Below are 17,375 nucleotides of genomic sequence, written 5' to 3'. Positions count from 1 at the left end.
CGCGCGCCCCACCCCGCCCCGCCCACCAACGGGCGGGCGGCTCTGGCCACGCCCCCCGACGCCGATTGGTCCGTGGTGCCCGGTGGGCGGGGCGCCGGGCGGGTGATGAGTAGGGGCGGCGGGGGGCGATGGGGCTCGGTGTCGGTGGAGTTGGTGATGGCGGAGTGCGCGGGCTGCCATGGTGTTTGCGGCTTCTGGAAAAGGGTGGAGGGCCCCGAGGAGCGGCGGCTGCTGGAGCTCTTCTCCTATGGGCTGATGGCGCTGGGTGCCGGCTCTGCCCTGCTGCTCTGCTTCATCCCTATGCCCTACGGCCGGTACTCCACGCGGCGCTTCGGCTCGCTGCTGCCCGCCCGCGTTGCCTGGGCGCTGCAGGAGCTGCCCTCCCTCCTCGTCCCGATCGGGCTCGCCGCCTGCGGTGGGGAGGCCATCGCCGCCCCGGCTAACCGTGTCCTGCTGGGCTGCTTCGTCCTCCACTACGCGCACAGGTGCGGGCGGGGCGGGGGCACCGCCGGGGGGTCTGGGGGAGGCTCCTTGGCGGTGCTGCCGGGGCGGGAGAAGGGGTCGGTCTTCATAGAAACGCCTGGCTGCTGCCTCCAGACCGAAGGGGTTGAGGTGCTCCAGTTAATTAGTTCTTGTTATTTAATATCACAATCACTGAAGTCTCTCGGGCTTCGCTGCGTTAGGATGTCGTGCGTTGTTGCGGGCGCTGGGCGCGGAGCCGTGGCGGAGCGGTGCTGGCTGCCGTGTGTCGCTGCGCTGTGCGAGGCGGTGCTCGGGCGTGCAAACGCGATGTTCGATGCTCCCTCGGCTGCTGCTCCATCCCTGCGCTGCAGCTGTACCTGGGGTGGCGACCCCCGTGTCAGCAAGGGCTTGATCAGGCTGCCTGAAGGGACCTAGTGTTGAAAACAAGGGAAGTTCAGCACTCTGTACTCATATAATTTTAATGCTGTGAAACAGTGGCTATTTTCAGTTATGTTTCTTAACACGGTCTTTCAACATAGTGTTCGTTGAAGGAGTTGGACTGGATGAAGGTTTTCTCCAGCTCAGGATATTCAATGATTCATTAAAATACTAGCAAATCTTAGGCCGAGTGCTCCATGTTGCCCTGTAGTCAATTTGGGTATTTAGTAAAACTTCTTGGAGAAGGCAGCTTTGCTGGAGCTCAGGTAAGATTTTGCTGTTCTCTTCAAGTTACGGACAGTGTCTACTGGTCATACTCTACGAGCAATTTTGCAACATTACTAATACAGCAGCAATAGATTTGTCAGGTTATGTTAAGCTCCATATGTGGCTGATACACTGTTGTTTTCTGGTGCTGAATGAGAGAGGCTGGTGCTTTTGACTGAAAGTATTCCACATCCTCACAACGGAGAAGGATGCAACGTGATTGGCCTGATGGCTGGTTTTGAAAACCCAGGACTGTGTCTTTGCTCCTTTTTCTGTTAAGAGTAAAGATAATAGCTTTCACACGGGATCTTAACTCATCCTTGATGTCTGGAAATAGCTAGGAACATGAGACAAAGGTTTGTAGAGCAAGCTGCACTTTACTGCAGTTTGTTTTTTCCAGTTGCTTGTTGCGACTGCCAGACTAAGGGACTCTTCTGTAAGTGAGTGTAGACTGGAAGAGACCTCTATTTTCCAGTTCCTTTTGTTGTAATGTAGCATGCTTTAAATAATCCTATTAATGAATTTGTTACTCTTTCTTGAAAGCTGTTATGGTTGTGCTTCCTTTGGAAAGACTACTTTGAAGCACTAGTCCTTGGGTAGATGGAAAACACATGAAAAATGCTCAGGCTTCAGCAATCCTCATCCTGTTTCACTACAGATTGTAATTAAATCAATAGGCAATTGGGAGTTGGCTTGTTGCACCAGAAAGGTCACAAGAACATTCACATTCACCTGATCTTGTTTAGAGCTTGTTGGTTTATTCCCATAATCCTCCAGGAAAAGCAATCAAGATTCCTTTCCCAAATGGGATGGCAGTTGTGGGTTCGTCATGTGTTTAGCAGGCATCACAGGGTAGACCAAAATCGTAGAGGTGAAGCAATTAAGGTTTTAAAGTGACTTTTAAGGTAGGGAGGAAACTGAGCTCAATTAGGTTAATTTTAAGGGCATTGCCTTTCCCCCCCTAGAAGTGCTGGGGGATTTGGTGTAGGGATTGTGAGACTTGGCTCATTTCAGAAAGCTTGATGATACTACTGAGGATTTAGGAACAAAGGAGGATAAAAATAGGCTGTGCTTAACATCAGTTACCTTTACTCCTCTCATCAAAGTAATTGCCTTGGATACAAAGTTCAAAATTTCTGTCATACAGAGAGAAAGGTCTGATCTTGTAATTCCAGTTAGGCAACAAGATGATGTTTAGGTGTTAAAGCAAGTGCAACTGTCCTTTAGAACAGGGACCAAAGCCTCTAATGCTGAGAATTTGAAAAGTAGGATAGTGTGGACTATGGATTACAGTTTTTAGACTTCAAAACTCTCTCTTTGGTTTGTTAATACAATAAATTTTCGTTCCTTATTTGCTACAGGGCACTCATATTTCCTCTTCTGATCCGTGAAGGAAAACCAACACCATTTGTCACTTTTGTGTTAGCACTTCTGTTCTGCATTTTCAATGGATACTTGCAGGGCCGAAGCTTAAGCAACTATGCAATTTACCCTCCAGGCTGGTTGAGAGATCCACGCTTCATTACAGGTGAGTCAAATAATGTTACGAAAACTTAAGGTGTAATTTTCCTTTGTCTTCACAGCTTTTAATTGTAATTTTATTGTATCTTCAATGCCATTTTGTAAGTATTCTCATAGGTATTTCTCTTATTGGTGTATCTGGAAGCCTTTAACTTTTTTTTACTTTAGAACTGTGAACTGACATTTCTTTCCACAATATCAGTGCTGGGTGAGCTGACTGTCATCTTTACTCTTTAACACCAAAATAAATATTGTTATGTATTTTTTTCAATGTAGAAACTTGAAGCCTCACATGGAACCAGCAGCATGCATGTTTAGAACAAACAAAGTAGTTTTTCTATGTAACATGTAGATCAAACTGAAGTAAACAAACTCGTGGAGTAAAAATCTAGTGAGGGTGATTGCTAACTACTGAGATACCACTGCTAATGCCAGAAGATCTTGATATCAGGATGTTTACAAGTGATACACACACACACACGCATCAGCACGCCCGCCCTTGTAATAAGGGTGAGCTTTGTCAAAGGATGAAACTGGCCTACAAGGAACCGGGTGGAGGGATTGATCATTCACTCCCGATCTGGAAGGGAGGTTACATTTATTTATAGTTGAAGTCATGGATATGATGAAAAGGCTAAGATGCCTAGTGACAAAGTACTGTCACCATATTTTTTTGTTTCCTAAGCATCTACTTTTGTTGACCATCAAAATCATAGTATCATTTTCTAATGAAATCTTTACCGAAAGATCTCTTTCATCTGAAGATAAATCAGAATATTTTGCCTCATCAGTCAAAGGTGGAGAACTGGGCTGTGTAGATCCTTGATCTGAAGAAGTACCCTTCTTGTTTGTATTCTGTAGCCAGAGCAAGTTAGTGTTTCTCCAGGATTTCTCAAGCCTTTTATAACAAGAAAAAGAAGGTTTTGTCCTTATTACAGTGTTATTGTGGATAACAGTGGAGGACCACTGTGCTAAATGCTATCATGGCTATAAGATTGAAGAAACTTAAATCAAAGGAGATTCTCTTGCCAAGATTAGGAGGCAGTACTGCTTGTGCAATAAAACTTGAGAAATTGAGGTGCAAGGGAATGACTTCAGTGGGTGCTAGGCACTTGGATATACTTGAAATTTTCTTGGTAGTTTCAAATTTCCAGTCTCCTTAAACTGGGATCCAGCAAAAAAATTGGTTAAAAGATCTGTTCATCAAAACTGTTGAAGGCTCTGATGCCTAGTTTAGTACATTAATCAAAAGATATCTCAATACAGTGCTGTGAACAAATTATGATTAAGAAGCCATAAATCAATTGTTCTTTACTGAAAGATCTTTTAAAAAAAATCAAGTTAATAAGACTCTTATTCATATTTCCTTGGTTTATTTTTTTTGAGTTTATCGAGGATTTCTGAAAGATGCATATGTATAAATGATAATAGTTAGCTTCCTCTGACTTCAGTTATGAATACTTCGGTGTGTGAGTTAGTTTGATTTGTATTTGTGGGGTTTTTATTATGGTTTTATTTTGATTGTTTGCTTTTTGTGCAGGTAATACCAGTCTGGAATATATGCTTATATATATTTCCAGTACTGCTAAACATAAATGAAGTGTTGCTTTTGTGATTATTATAATTCAAACTATTGCTTTAAAAAGCAATCCTAACCCTAAGTTATCCTAAAAACTAAGAAAGCCAAGATTCCTGGTACACATAGCAACCATTTTCATGGTATGACTACTACTGATTTTTTTGAGAGTGTTAGTACAACAAATCTTTATATAAAATTTGGCTGTGAAAGAGCCAAACTGCAGACTTGTTTTTTATTTTATTCCTGTAACTAGAGTACCTTTTGGGATTTTTTTTTAATGTTGTTTTGTAGTACACATCAACATAATTGGATCTTAGCAATTTATAATTGCTATTTGGTATTCATCCCAGCTGGGTACCTCCAAATATCTGCAGTTTATGCTTGTGGCTTTGGTCAACTCAAATGCCAAAGTGGCTGTACTCCCTGAACAACTGGACTATTATGTTCTAGTTTTTCCAAAACATCTGGCAGTGTCTTTAAGCCTCCGTTTAAAATTACTAGAAAAAGTTACTAGAATATTAGCAAACAACAACAGCAAGAAAGCATATTTGCTGAGGGCTAGCAAGATGTTTCTTAAGCTGTATGGAGTTACATGTGGAAGATAAATGAGAGAGTGTCTAAAAGTAGCAGCCAGCCATGGTTCAACAGCCAGAAGCTGAAATGAGATAAAAATTTGCAGTGAAGACAGAAATTTGGAAAAGTCAGGCTGATTAACCGTCATGGCGAGAAGTTTCAAACAATTGCTGTGTTCTGTCTGGAGCCTTATTACAGTTTGATTGTTTTCAGGCATTTCGGAGTTAACTCTGGAAATGCAATAGCTTATATCTACACCAGCAGTTGATTTAGATCAGGAACGTAACTTTGATGTGATTCCCTCATGGTTTCTCTGGACTGTGTGTTGGTTTGGTTCAGAGCAGTGAACACAGCTGTTTTCAGAGGAAATGGGAATGTTCTGCCTCAAATGCAGCACCATGAGTTTGCAAACCTATGTGGGAACAACTTCATAATCTTTCAGCATGTACCTTACACGTGTGCCAACAAACAGCTTGTGAACTTACCAAGAGAGCCCGTGATACCCTGAAGCAGTGAATGCTGCAAAAAGGGACACATACACCTGTGTGCTTCACCCTGGTGTTCTTTCCTAATCTGTCTGTGCTTCTAGTTGGAAACTCCTTCCTTCCTTTGCTTGCTTTAGGTTCTTCAAACTCTTCGCAATATACCATGTGTCTTTTCTTACTCCTTTAAACCCCATTCAGCTACCTACTTCGAATGTTGATGGCTACCCCTTCTGTGCATCAAAAACTTTCCTCAGTAGCAGTTCTACAAAGCAGAGCAGCACCTGTAACTCAGAAGGTTCAGGTGACTGAACCTCATCTGTTGCATGAAGCTTTTTGTCTGACAGTCAGGCAACCAAGCACATGTGCCACCTCTGCTCTTTTCACAGAACAGACATGAAGAGCGCATGTGCATTGTCCATATCCGCATATGATCACGAGCGCGTGCGCGTTGTCCATATCTGGGTATGATCACGTAGTCAAGGGATGTCTAGATATCATCTCATAGCCTGGGGATGTAGATTAGCCTGTGTCTCTCCTAGTATCTACAGACATCTGTATATTATAGATTATCATGTGCATTGTTGGAAAGTAACCACAGAGTCTGAGATGAGGCACTGGTTCACCTGAAATGTTTATTTGATGTTCTCAGTGCAGCTGTAGAAACTGGCCTCCTGATGTGTCTGCACAGCATCTTCCACTGCATATTCTTGAAACTTGGAGAGGGAAGGTGAGCCAGATAGCAGCTACCCTCCTGTCATTCTGGAATAGCCTGCAGCACAACAGTAGGTCTTTTTGTGTGAAATTCTACGTGGGCAAGCACACAATGCTCTTCTGTTGCACCAGGTTGTCTGCTAGTGTAGACCTAGTTACTGTCCTCCTTACGCAAGTGTTCACCTAGTACGTGCACAAGCCTTCATCTCCAGGTTTATCCTGATGAAGGAAAAAGCCTCTTAATTGTCTCTTGAGGTCATGCGTGTTGTGTGGTGTATCCTGTGGATCTGAAAATCTGATGTAATATGCAGTGGCTCCCTTCCTGTTTACGTGTCCATGTTTCCCTGTGCTGGTAGCCAAGTCATGCGAATTGTGGGGCAGAACCAGCTCTTGGTTTTGTAGAGTCCTAGGACTCTGCTGTGCTGGGAATCTGAGGATTAGGACAGGGGAGGAGCGCCAAGCCTGACAGCTCAAGAAACATTTGGACAGTACTCTCAGGCACATGGGGATGGTCCTGTGCAGGGCTGAGATTTGAGCCTGATGATCCTTGTGGGTCCCTTCCAACTTGACATGTTCAGTGATTGCCCACAGAGTATGGGTGCAGGGAACATGGTTATGCAGTGCCTTAGAGGAAAGGGGGTCTTGAAATTGAAGAGGTGTTTTGTGAAAATAGCCTACATTTGTTGGTTTGTTGTCCACAAAGAGATGTGATTGTTTCCTTCTGCCATTTTGCAGTTTTCAAGTCAGAGAGGTAAAAATGTGCAGGATCAAACTCATCTTCTGTAGTAATTTGACATTTCTAAAGCAAGCTCCGGCCTTTCTACATTGTCGGAAGAGTTCATATACTAATTTACAAGCAGATGCACAGGAAACATTCACTAAAATTATAGTATATCTAATATATAATAAATCATAGTATTGTAGATATATAGTATAAACTATAGTATATCTAATAATAAAATATAGTATATCTAATCTGTCATGATGTATTTACATTGATTATATAGTTGATAAGTAAAATTTTATTTCAAAAGGCACTTTACGTATAGCATCTGCACACCTTGATTGCTAATAGAAACTTGCTGTGCTGTATAAAGAAAAGGTTAACAAACATGCTTATTCACAGGACTAAATTCTGCTATTAGTTTTACAGTGTAAGCAGATAGTAACAAGTTAATCAAACAACTTTTTTTATTTGTATGGGCAAATAATGGAGAAAGCTTTCACGCAGACGCCTCAGTTTTTTTACAGAGCAGTCATTTCCTCCCAATACATGTGGAAGCAGACAGCTAGGCCCTTTAAGCTCACAAGGGCTTGAGAGAAGAAAACTGCCTAACAGCTTGTAAGTGGACCTTGCTTCTCAGACATCTGTAGCTTCACTGGGAAAGGTAGCTTAAGTCTTGGTGGAGTGTGCTCTGACAATCTACCAGTCTTGCAATGTGGCCTTATACACTTGGACATACAGTTAGTGCTTTTGCTGAGATGATCACGCTCCTGAATTTCTCTATATTGAAAAAGAGCCACCTGAAAGACTGAAGTTGTGGGTGCAAAAAGGCAAAGGTTTCTTTATCTGGCACGTGAAGTGACTTTGTCCTAGAAAATACTGACGTATTCTTGGTAATTTAAGTAAAACTGGTAACTTTGGGGGTGGCTTTAAAACAACACTGAATCTATCTTCAAACCCCAAATCTGCTCCTAGTAGCAAGGAAGGCTACCTTCAAAGGAAGATACCATAGATAACATATTGCCAAAGGGTGAAAATAAGGAATTTCAATCCTAAATTCCTTTTGATTTATCCCATAGTTATGGCAACAAGGCATAAGGATGCCGAATGTGACAACAGTCTCAGTTTCTATGAAAGCCTGCTGTAAATGGCTAAACCATTTTGCTGAATGACACAAGTAAATGGTACATTAACTCCTTCATGATTTTATTCCTTTTGTTTCACAAAATTCTGTTGCAGAAATTCTGGTATGTTATCAGCAAAAATAGAAAAGGAGAGTGGGGCTAAAATGTGTCCCTTTGGGAAGAATGAGAATGGCTGTTTCTTTCAGTGTTTAAAGTGTTAGCGTATTTGTTTTTCTATGTGGAAGTTAGAGAATTACACGCATTACATCTGCATATGTGCCTGTGCATACATTTATATAAGTCTAGAAACATAAGAATAAGCTTCATACTTGTGGTACTATTTCCTGTCAAGGGAGCTCTCGATTACTGTGAGCTCTGCTGACTGAAAAGCTCAGTCTGTCACCAGAGTTGTTTATACTGCTTACATTACTACTGCTTTAAGCTGATATGCCTAACATGTGATACATGTCTAGTTTTTTTGAAAGGGTGCTTTCACTCAGTGTACTAAAGATATACTTTTAATATTTCTTTTCAGGTTTTATAGGGTGGTTGCTTGGCATGGCAATTAATATTCATTCTGATCATATTCTCAGAAATCTGAGAAAACCGGGGGAAACTGGTTACAAGATACCAAGAGGTAAGTAAAAAATGGTACAGAGATTAAAATGGCAAAAGTAGTATCTCTCATATGAGAAGTGGTAAAGAAAGCTGGGACTGAAGAAGAGGCTCATTTTATTTTTTTCCTCTTAAGCCAAATATTGTATGGAGTCTGTTTCATGATATCACATGGCCTGTGCAACTCTTTGGACTTCTTAAACCAACTTTGGCTGTATTTTTAAAAAGGGGTATAAATGTCACAGCATTCCACAACTTTTCTGAGAATCAGCAGGAGGATGGAGAAAGAAGACCTAAATTATCAACCCAGTGTTGAGGCAGGAGGGGAATGCAGAAAGTACTCAATGGCTGACCCATCTAACGTCCCATGTGTGAAGAGAGAGGTACCTTAGGTAATCAGAGAGCAGCAACTACTGTGGAAAGGGAGACACAGTAAAAGGAGGACAGAAATCCAAACAAAGTAGGGCACTATGAATTCTGGCCTTCATGGGAAACTGGAGAATATGAAAGATTTTTCTTATGGAGCCTATTGAAGTGTTAAAGTTTATTGATGCTTTTGGAAACATTAGACTCTTTCAGATACATTACAGTCACTGAAAGAAGAAAAATAATACTATCTCTGAATTTTGTTTCTCTGGTTTTTTTTGTTAGTTGTTGCTCTTTCTTGGTTGTTAAGGTTTTTTTAAATATGACTGGAAGAATTAAGATATATAAGGCAGTAGACTGTTTTTCACTCAGAAGATAACTTATAATTTTAATAGATGTAAATCCAAGTGCTCATGTAAAAAATGAATATGAACATACTGTACTGTGTTCAGTGCACAAAAAAGTTCTGAAGTAAATAAGATGTCATTTGCTGTGAGATCAGGGGGAGCTGGTCTTTTTGATGTTGCTTATCCAGTTTAAGTGCTAAAAATTCACCTCTCTTTTGTTAAGAGGGTAGAGCAATTAAAGCAAGGTCAAAACATGTTATTTATTACAGTTGCCAAATACTTGTTTGTTTAGTTCCACTGGTAAAACGCATACTGAGATGTTATCGATTTGTATGCTGACTTTGGAATTGGGGTGAAAGTTCTTATTTTATAAATTCCTGACATGTGAGTACCAATTGTTTATCCATAATTGTCTGTACAACAGATTTAATGCAGACTGCCAGTTACTTTTTTCACTGAGTATCAGGGCTGAAGCAGTAGACCTCATGAGGAATGGGAACAAAAGGGCAACACATTTTAAACTAGAGAATAAATTTGGGACATTACTTCATAATAATATTAATATTGTTCATAATTAAGTTAATTTCTGAAGTACTTAAAGAAATGAAACATTGTAGGCTAACTAACCCTGTGAGTATTTTCTGAGACTCAAGGGGAGCATGTCCTCTATATTTACATATTAAAAAAAAGGTTTACGATCAAAGAGACAGTTTGATGTCACTGTTAAGTAACTATTTACAAAGGCACGTACTTGCTTCTGATACTAGTAAATCTGCTTTTCTTTCATTATTTAAAGAGGAAAAATGGACCTGGAGAAGGTCTGTCCTAGAAAGAGGCCTGAAGTGATCCTTCATAGCACAGCTTGAACTGAAAAACACTGCTTCCACTGCCTTTAAAATTATATAGAGACATTGGTGATGTAGCTCTTATTTGATGTACAGTAAAAGATAGCACTGGACATATTGATTAAGGTGCTTTTGAAATAACTCTGTCCTGCTTTCAGGAGGAATGTTTGAGTATGTCAGTGGAGCCAACTTTTTTGGAGAGATCCTGGAGTGGTTTGGCTTTGCCCTTGCCTGTGGCACCACTGAAAGCCTTGCATTTGCATTGTGTACTCTTTTCATCTTGGGTTCAAGGGCAAGGCAACACCATCAGTAAGTGGTTTTTGTCTTATAATTTCTGTTGTCTCTACCACACTGCATTTACATTTCACAAATTATGTCTCATCCCATAGCAATGTTGCAGAGCAAGTCTTGGGAAAGAGACTGCTGCTGTAGGGGAGAATATGATAGAGAATACTCTTGAGAAGAATAAGCACTGCAGAATTTCAGCAGAATAGTACTGAGCATAAACACACATGATGTACAATGAGGTGGTCAAAATAATGTTTAAATGAAGGTAGTTCATCCTGAATCTGTAAAAATTATGGACAAGTTTGGTAGTATTGTCTTAAATAATCACATACTCTATTTTCCCTTGCTGCTTGAACTGGTTTCTACAATATTAAAATTTTGAAAATCACTCTAAAGTAGCCTTTAGTAGGCACGCTTTATAGCCAAGTCTCTATCATATTGTCTATGATCAAGTGAATGGACAATAAGAAAACAGTTCTAGTACATAATAGTAAAGTCTCTGCTCTAAACAGTCTGACTACTAATGTACTGTATTCATAATGTAGCTTTCTTGTTAAAGGACCATAGTTTGTGGAGAGTAGTCTCTTGATTCTCTTTAAGGAATAGCATGTTTAAAGGAATTTGAACATGTTAATCTTATTTTGGTTATTCTCAGCTTCCTGCTTTGGTTCTCATGCTGAAACTTAGTGGCATAACAGGAAACAAGCCTGAATATAAGGAGAGAAATAGGTTGAAAAAAATGCCATTGCTGACTGTCTGTGGGGGCAGCCATGGGTACGTCTAGTGGAGTCCTGAAAATTTCCACAAACAGGTTTTCCTGCACCTTGTCTGTAGGGTGTTCTAGGTCTGTATTACCCTCCCAATTAACAAAGTTTTTTGTACTGTCCAACCTGAACCTTCCTGACCTGTCACCTGTTGACCATCTTTTCTTACTTTATCACCTGCTATTAGTGAGTAGAGTTGCAGAGTATCTTGGGTTAGGAGGAGTATCTGAAGGTTGTCCAGTCAGCTGGTGTGACCTACAACTGCCCTTTTGCCCAGGGCCTCATCCAGTTGAGTTCTGAGTGTCTTCAAGGGTGGAGGCTTCAGCACATCTCTGGCAAAGTGCTGAAACAGGATTTTCCTTATTCTCATGGGGAATAGGGTTCTTCCTTATGACCAGTTGGAATATTCCATGTTGCAACCTTTATCTCCTGGTGTGTGCCTCCAGGAAAGGTATGGCTTTGCCTTCTCTTTAATATCACAATAGGTGATGGAAGAATGCAATTAGATGTGCCTCTTTGCTTCTTTTCTAGGCTGAACAAACCTAGTAATGCTCTTAATGTCTCCTCTTATATGTTCCAGCTATGAGTTGTCTTACTGACCATCTGCTGGATTTTTCTCCACTTTGTGGATATTGTTGTTGCACAGGAAGCCAACAACTGGAGGCAGTAATGCAGATGCATGCTCTCAGCTGCTAAATGGTGCACAGAATAAGCCCTTCCTTTGACTTAGTGGCTCTGTACTTGTTAAGGCAGGCCAATGTGCACTTGGCCTTCATCATTGCAGGGATGCATTATTGACTCATCCTTCTCTTGTCACCAGGATGTCCATGTCCCTTTGTGCACAACTGCTATCTAGCCAGGCAGTCTCCACCCTGCACTTTTGCTTGGGGCCACTGCATTCCAGCTGCAAGAGTTGGCATTTCAGTTATAACTTTGCTCCGTTGTCTTAATTCCCCTTCCATGACCTGTAGGCAGCACCTGTAGGTAGCAGTAACAGGGCCCCTTAGTCTCCTCCTTGCCAGGCTAAGCAATGCCAGGTTCCTCAGTGTGTCTTTATATATTATGCTCTTCAGGTTCAAATTCCATTTTTCGTTTCCATCAATCCTAAGCCTTGGTGGCACTCTTTCAGACCATTAGGAAAAGCTAAATGTTGTTAAAGGAAGTAATTTGCACTAATGGAAAGGTGCGTAAAAACAAAAGAGGGATACAAGAAGAAAACCCAAAACAAATAAAAATAACAAATCCATGTAAGTGAAGAAACGTTTTAGTGTAGTCTGTTTAGTTTAAAAAACTTAGAATAAATTACTGAAACGGGAAAATAGTGTAATGATGGTATTCCACAGCTGCAGGTTATTGTGCATTGCATGTTTTGTCCTCTGCTTATTCCAGCTTTGATCTTGGAATTAGCTATTGATAATATGCATATCTGCACCTTTGAGAAGCCCGGGTGGAGTTAATTCTTTTATTTCAGAGGAGCGGAAGAATAAGTATTTGAAAATGGGAGTAAATGTGTTTGTTATCCAAGGCGAAAAGACAAATAATAACATTTAATAGTGCTATGTATTTCTTCTTTGTTAATTGTCTGGATTTGAAAATACTGATGTCTTTGAAAGGTATTAGCAGTAAGGCTTGTGTAATGTTTGTCATGTTCTGTTTGATTATCCAAATCCTTTGGAACTGAAGATGTTTCTATGCAGAGTCATTACTATGTGAAGTAACCCGTGCTTCTGTGTGAAGTCATTAGGCAATTACATGGTTTTAGTTTAATTTCTTCCCCCTCAAGTTCTGAAATGCAAATACTCAGGATGCACAACAACATACATTTTTAAAGAACAGGTTATTCCTTCCCTGACTGCTCTCACCACATCTGTAGGTTTGATTTCCCATTGCTGGCAGAACAACTTAGTTTTTTTGGAGTTGATGATTAGATGTTGTTAGGATGAGTGTAGTAAATGCCATTTTTGTATCCAGAGTAGTTCTAAAGGCATATTTTTTGTTTGTAGACAGAAAATATATGGATTAAATTGAACACATTGTACAATCACCTAATGTCCTCAACAGCATTTGGAAGACTCTATACTCATCAGATTTCTGTCTTTGTTTTACAGATGGTACCTTGAGAAATTTGAAGACTACCCAAAGGACAGAAAAATTGTGATACCATTTTTGTACTGAGCTGTGCTTTTAACACTGTCTGAGATGGATGCTTTTAGTAACAGCTAACATTTTACAGGTGGTGGCAAGTTCAAAACATACTCTCATCCTCACTGTGACAAAGCCTTTCCATCGATGCTGCTATTACTTACTTCTTTTTCCTCTTAATGGTAACCAGGAATCTGATGGACATGGTGAATAGGAACAGAAATGCTTTTCCAGCAGTGAAGCACCTTCATGAACACCTTAGGCAGTGAGTCTGACTGCCTGTGCAGGCTTCTGCTGTTTCCACTCAATCTAGTCACGCTGTCATGAGGATTGTGCCGTGAGCCCAGTCACTCTCACTGCAGTCTGGATGGTGTGTTCTGCCTATTGTTTGCCAGCATATGCAAATAGGGTTGATTTTACTTTTTCTTCCTTGCCTTTCTAATCCTTTCTTCCCTCCACCTGCATTTTCAGGAGATCTGATGATGCAGACCAAGGAATTAAATGAATATAGTTGCTGTTAGGTGAGAGGCAATGTTCCTCCTCTTTGCACTCTTTCATATGGATATTGTATAGATAATTCTATACAGGATACTGTGTAGATAATATTTAATGCTATTTACATAAAAGTTGTAGGGTTATCTTCCCCAAATAATAGATTAATATTGTCATCTACCTCTCAAAATTGATAGCTCTCTCAATATGCAATATGTGTCTTCTCACTCTAAACTGTTTTTGGAAGGCATTCTTTACTTAGGATACTTAGGCCAGTCTAGCACTATTAAAAAATGTGTAATATTTTCTAACTCACTTTATAAAAAAACCTTGAGATTTTTACAAAATTTTCTTATTATGTTGTTTTAAAAAATCAAGTGTTTTTCTTCTTCTGTTGATAACATTCTAGATGATTTTATATTCTGGAATATTTTGTGTTGCATGTCATGTTAATGTCAGTGCTCATACTCCAACATTTTACTCATTAAGGACTTCAGAATGCTTTTAAGAACATGATGTAATTCCAAGCATACAGACTTCCAAGTTTCAGGCACGTCTGTGTGCTTTGCATGATTGTGATAATAAAGAATTTTTTAGAATTCTTAAGAAAAAAACCTCAACAGAAACTAATTTAAAAAAAAATCCAACAAAAAAAGAAAACAAAATAACAACCAAATTATAGCAATTAAAAAAAAAAACCACCCAAAAAACCCTAACAAAACAAACAGATGAACAACACAGGAAAAAAAACTTCCACAAAATCAAAAAATTCTACTGCTAATGTAATGTGGAAATAAATGAAAATCAGACTTTTGACATGTGTCTTCTGATCTCTTTGCTCTTTATGTTGGATTATGTTCTTCAAAGCAAGTTGGTAATAGAATTTTGCCAGATACTGCAATACCATACTGGAAAACTCAGTAAGATTTGTCTAAAGCTCAAAATTCTTTCTTTGCTGTTGAATTACACTGCTGTAGTAATCAAGGTAATGTATCGGATGAAATTTACCTTTAAAATTTTAGAGATTAGTTTTCTAACTTACCTAGAGCTGAGCCCTCGGACTGCCAGTTGCTCCTTGTAATGTTGACTGGGAGGATGATTGTCCTGCTCTCAGCCAGTATGCAAAAAGTCCATCTTTGGGAGAACACAGGAATACCTTGGTGTCAGTGTCATTGCTTGATTCTCAAATTGTTTAATAATTCCTTTAGTGTTTACATGTTTCTTCAGTGTTTTACAGGAAGTTTGAGGCTTTCCCTGTTGTTTTTGTTATCACACTATAATTTAACACTTTGATTATAGATGTTTTGATGAACACTCAGTCATGATGTTCCCTGGACAGAGAAAGGATAGTGAGGAGGATGATTTACTCCTCAATGCTAAAATGGAGTTAGGGGACAATAAAAATTCAATAGGATCACTTAAAGCATATTCTTAAGAGAATTTTAGAAACTTAGTCTTATATATCAACATATTTCTAAACACTGTCACATCACTGTAGCAGTTTTTTTAAATTTTGCTGTGTAAATCATCTAGCTATCAAAATCTGTTTTAGTTGAAAAAGAGACAAAGAGCACTATCTACTCAAAGTGTTTAATTACTTCCATAGTTTATAGTGAATTAGTATCTTGTACCTTCAGGGATATTTGTTAAAAAACCACTAATGGGACAACCAACCATCACTAATGGACAACCAACCAACCTCAAACAATCTGGCTGCAGCACTTTAGTCTCTAATATATTTATTTTTTTTTCCTTTTATGAAAAGGCAAAGCTTCTTTTAGTAGTAAACAGCAAGAGAAAGGTCTCTGTTCAGTATGTCTCCTCCTAATCAAACTCTCTAGCTCTCTATGGTCAGTAGTCTTTTATCATAGTTCACAGAAAATTTGTACTGATGCCTCAGTTTTGTTCTGCTGCTATGCTGCTAAATACTTCTCTTGGCTAAAAGTTCAGCTCCTTTGCTCACATAATGTTAATTTATGATTTGCCTTTAGTGGGACGGGGTTCTGAAATGTGATGGTCAGACAGCTTATCCTTGTTCCCTCTCTTCTTACAGAAAAGGAAAAGCTAAGGTCTATGGGATATGAATGTCAGTGTGTTTAGAAATTCTAGCCAATTGGATTAACAACAACAAAATCAAACCAGAATGCTTCATTCTTTGTGTGATTATATTTATTATTATCACCATACTTCTAGAACCTTCCTTAAGTAAAGTGCAGATTTTATTTGAGGCAGTTTATTAGAGCACAGTCTTACGAGGAGCAGCTGAGGAAGCTGGAAAAGGAGGTTAGGGGGAATCTTAATGCTCTCTGCAACTATGTGAAAGGAGGTTGTAGCAAGGTGGGGATGTTGGGATCTTCTCCCAGATAACAAGTAACAGAATGAGATGAAATGGCCTCATATTGTGCTGGGGAGGTTTAGATTGGATATTAGGAAAAATTTCCTCACTCAAATGGAAGCGTTGGAACGGGCTATTCAGGGAAGTGGTGGAGCCACTGTCTCTGGAGATATTTAAAATACATGCAGTTGTGGCAATTTAGGGATATGATTTAGTAGTGGACTTGGCAGTGCTGGGTTAGAGGCTGGACTGAGTGATCTTAGGGTTCTTTTCCAACCTAAATGACTCTGTGATTCTTGCATTTCAAGACCCAGGTACATTGGCAAATGATCAACTTGGTCAAATGCTAGAACTGCCTTTTGTTTAAACAATATCCCACTGATTTGTCATACTTCACTTGTGATCCCTTCCCTTTTTAGCAGCTTTGACAGAATTTTTCTGTTGGAAAATATCTAATACTGAAAAATTTTTCTTAAGAATATGTAATGTGAAAATAAACTCTGTTCAGCCCATTCCAGAGGGAGAAAACACGCATGCTTGCTATTGGGTTATAATATCTGTAGTGACTTTTTTTTTTTTTGTAGAGATACTTCTAGTCAGATTGCCTACATCTTTCCCTAAAATTCCCTACTAATAAAATATGATTTGTGGTGTCTTGCTTGAATACTATTTTTTTTTTCTTGTTAGTAATCCTTGCTTTAACTTGTGGAGGTTGATCAAGGCTTTTGTACCAGCAGTTTCATTATCCCAGTTGAGATCTTGAGGACTGTAATAATAAGGTTGGATTAGAATTCCCTAGATGCGTATGTGAACTATACAAGACACACTCAAAGCAATTATTAAACGTTACAAAATAAATTTGTCTAGTCATACACTCATTATTACCTAAAGGAGAGTATGTAGCTGAGATGTTCTACACTTGAAGTTAGAGCAAAGATTAAGAGAAGCAGAGGATACTTGTTTGGGTTCTTCTGCTTCTATGTCACTCTTAAAAGAGCTGTAGCACCTGCTTTTTAACTATTTAATTGTGGTTCAGTACAATATTATCTTTCTGTGGAGTGAAGATAATGTATGAATGACTTGTCCATATAAACTTGTATTCTACCACTGGTCACAAAATCCCGAGTACCTACCACAGAGTTTTTATAGCCTGTTTGTGAAACAGCTCTAATAGGCACCTGTTTGTGATTGAAATATATTAGTAATTTTGGTATAAGACTGTCCCAACCTGTTCTATGTTATTAAGTTTTACCAATAATAGTTGCAGTTGTTGGGGAAGCCTTTCAGATGTACATCA

The 17,375-nt window shown here is 39.4% G+C and overlaps 1 protein-coding gene across 1 annotated transcript; it reads left to right on the top strand.

The window, feature by feature from the left end:
- Positions 1–71: 71 nt before the first annotated feature.
- SRD5A1 (steroid 5 alpha-reductase 1) lies at positions 72–16,590 on the top strand. The gene is made up of 5 exons (XM_051799042.1): positions 72–485; positions 2,529–2,695; positions 8,420–8,521; positions 10,216–10,366; positions 13,218–16,590. Exons 1-5 carry the CDS (start codon positions 106–108, stop codon positions 13,282–13,284), a joined length of 867 nt encoding a protein of 288 aa, XP_051655002.1. The 5' UTR covers positions 72–105; the 3' UTR covers positions 13,285–16,590.
- The last annotated feature ends 785 nt before the right edge of the window (positions 16,591–17,375 follow it).

Source organism: Manacus candei, unplaced genomic scaffold, assembly GCF_025592945.1.
Source record: "Manacus candei isolate 608988 ecotype Guabito, Panama unplaced genomic scaffold, ASM2559294v1 h1tg000049l, whole genome shotgun sequence".
Taxonomy (NCBI): domain Eukaryota; kingdom Metazoa; phylum Chordata; class Aves; order Passeriformes; family Pipridae; genus Manacus; species Manacus candei.
Note: the sequence above shows the minus strand (reverse complement) of the source record. Positions and strands in the feature narration are given on the sequence as shown.

What these genes read in the sequence shown, in the direction of transcription:
- SRD5A1 (XM_051799042.1), top strand. Translation starts at nt 106, where the DNA reads ATGAGTAGGGGCGGCGGGGGGCGATGGGGCTCGGTGTCGGTGGAGTTG. An exon ending in GTCCTCCACTACGCGCACAG is followed by an intron (nt 486 to 2,528) that starts GTGCGGGCGGGG and finishes TATTTGCTACAG; the next exon opens with GGCACTCATATTTCCTCTTC. An exon ending in AGGGCAAGGCAACACCATCA is followed by an intron (nt 10,367 to 13,217) that starts GTAAGTGGTTTT and finishes TTTGTTTTACAG; the next exon opens with ATGGTACCTTGAGAAATTTG.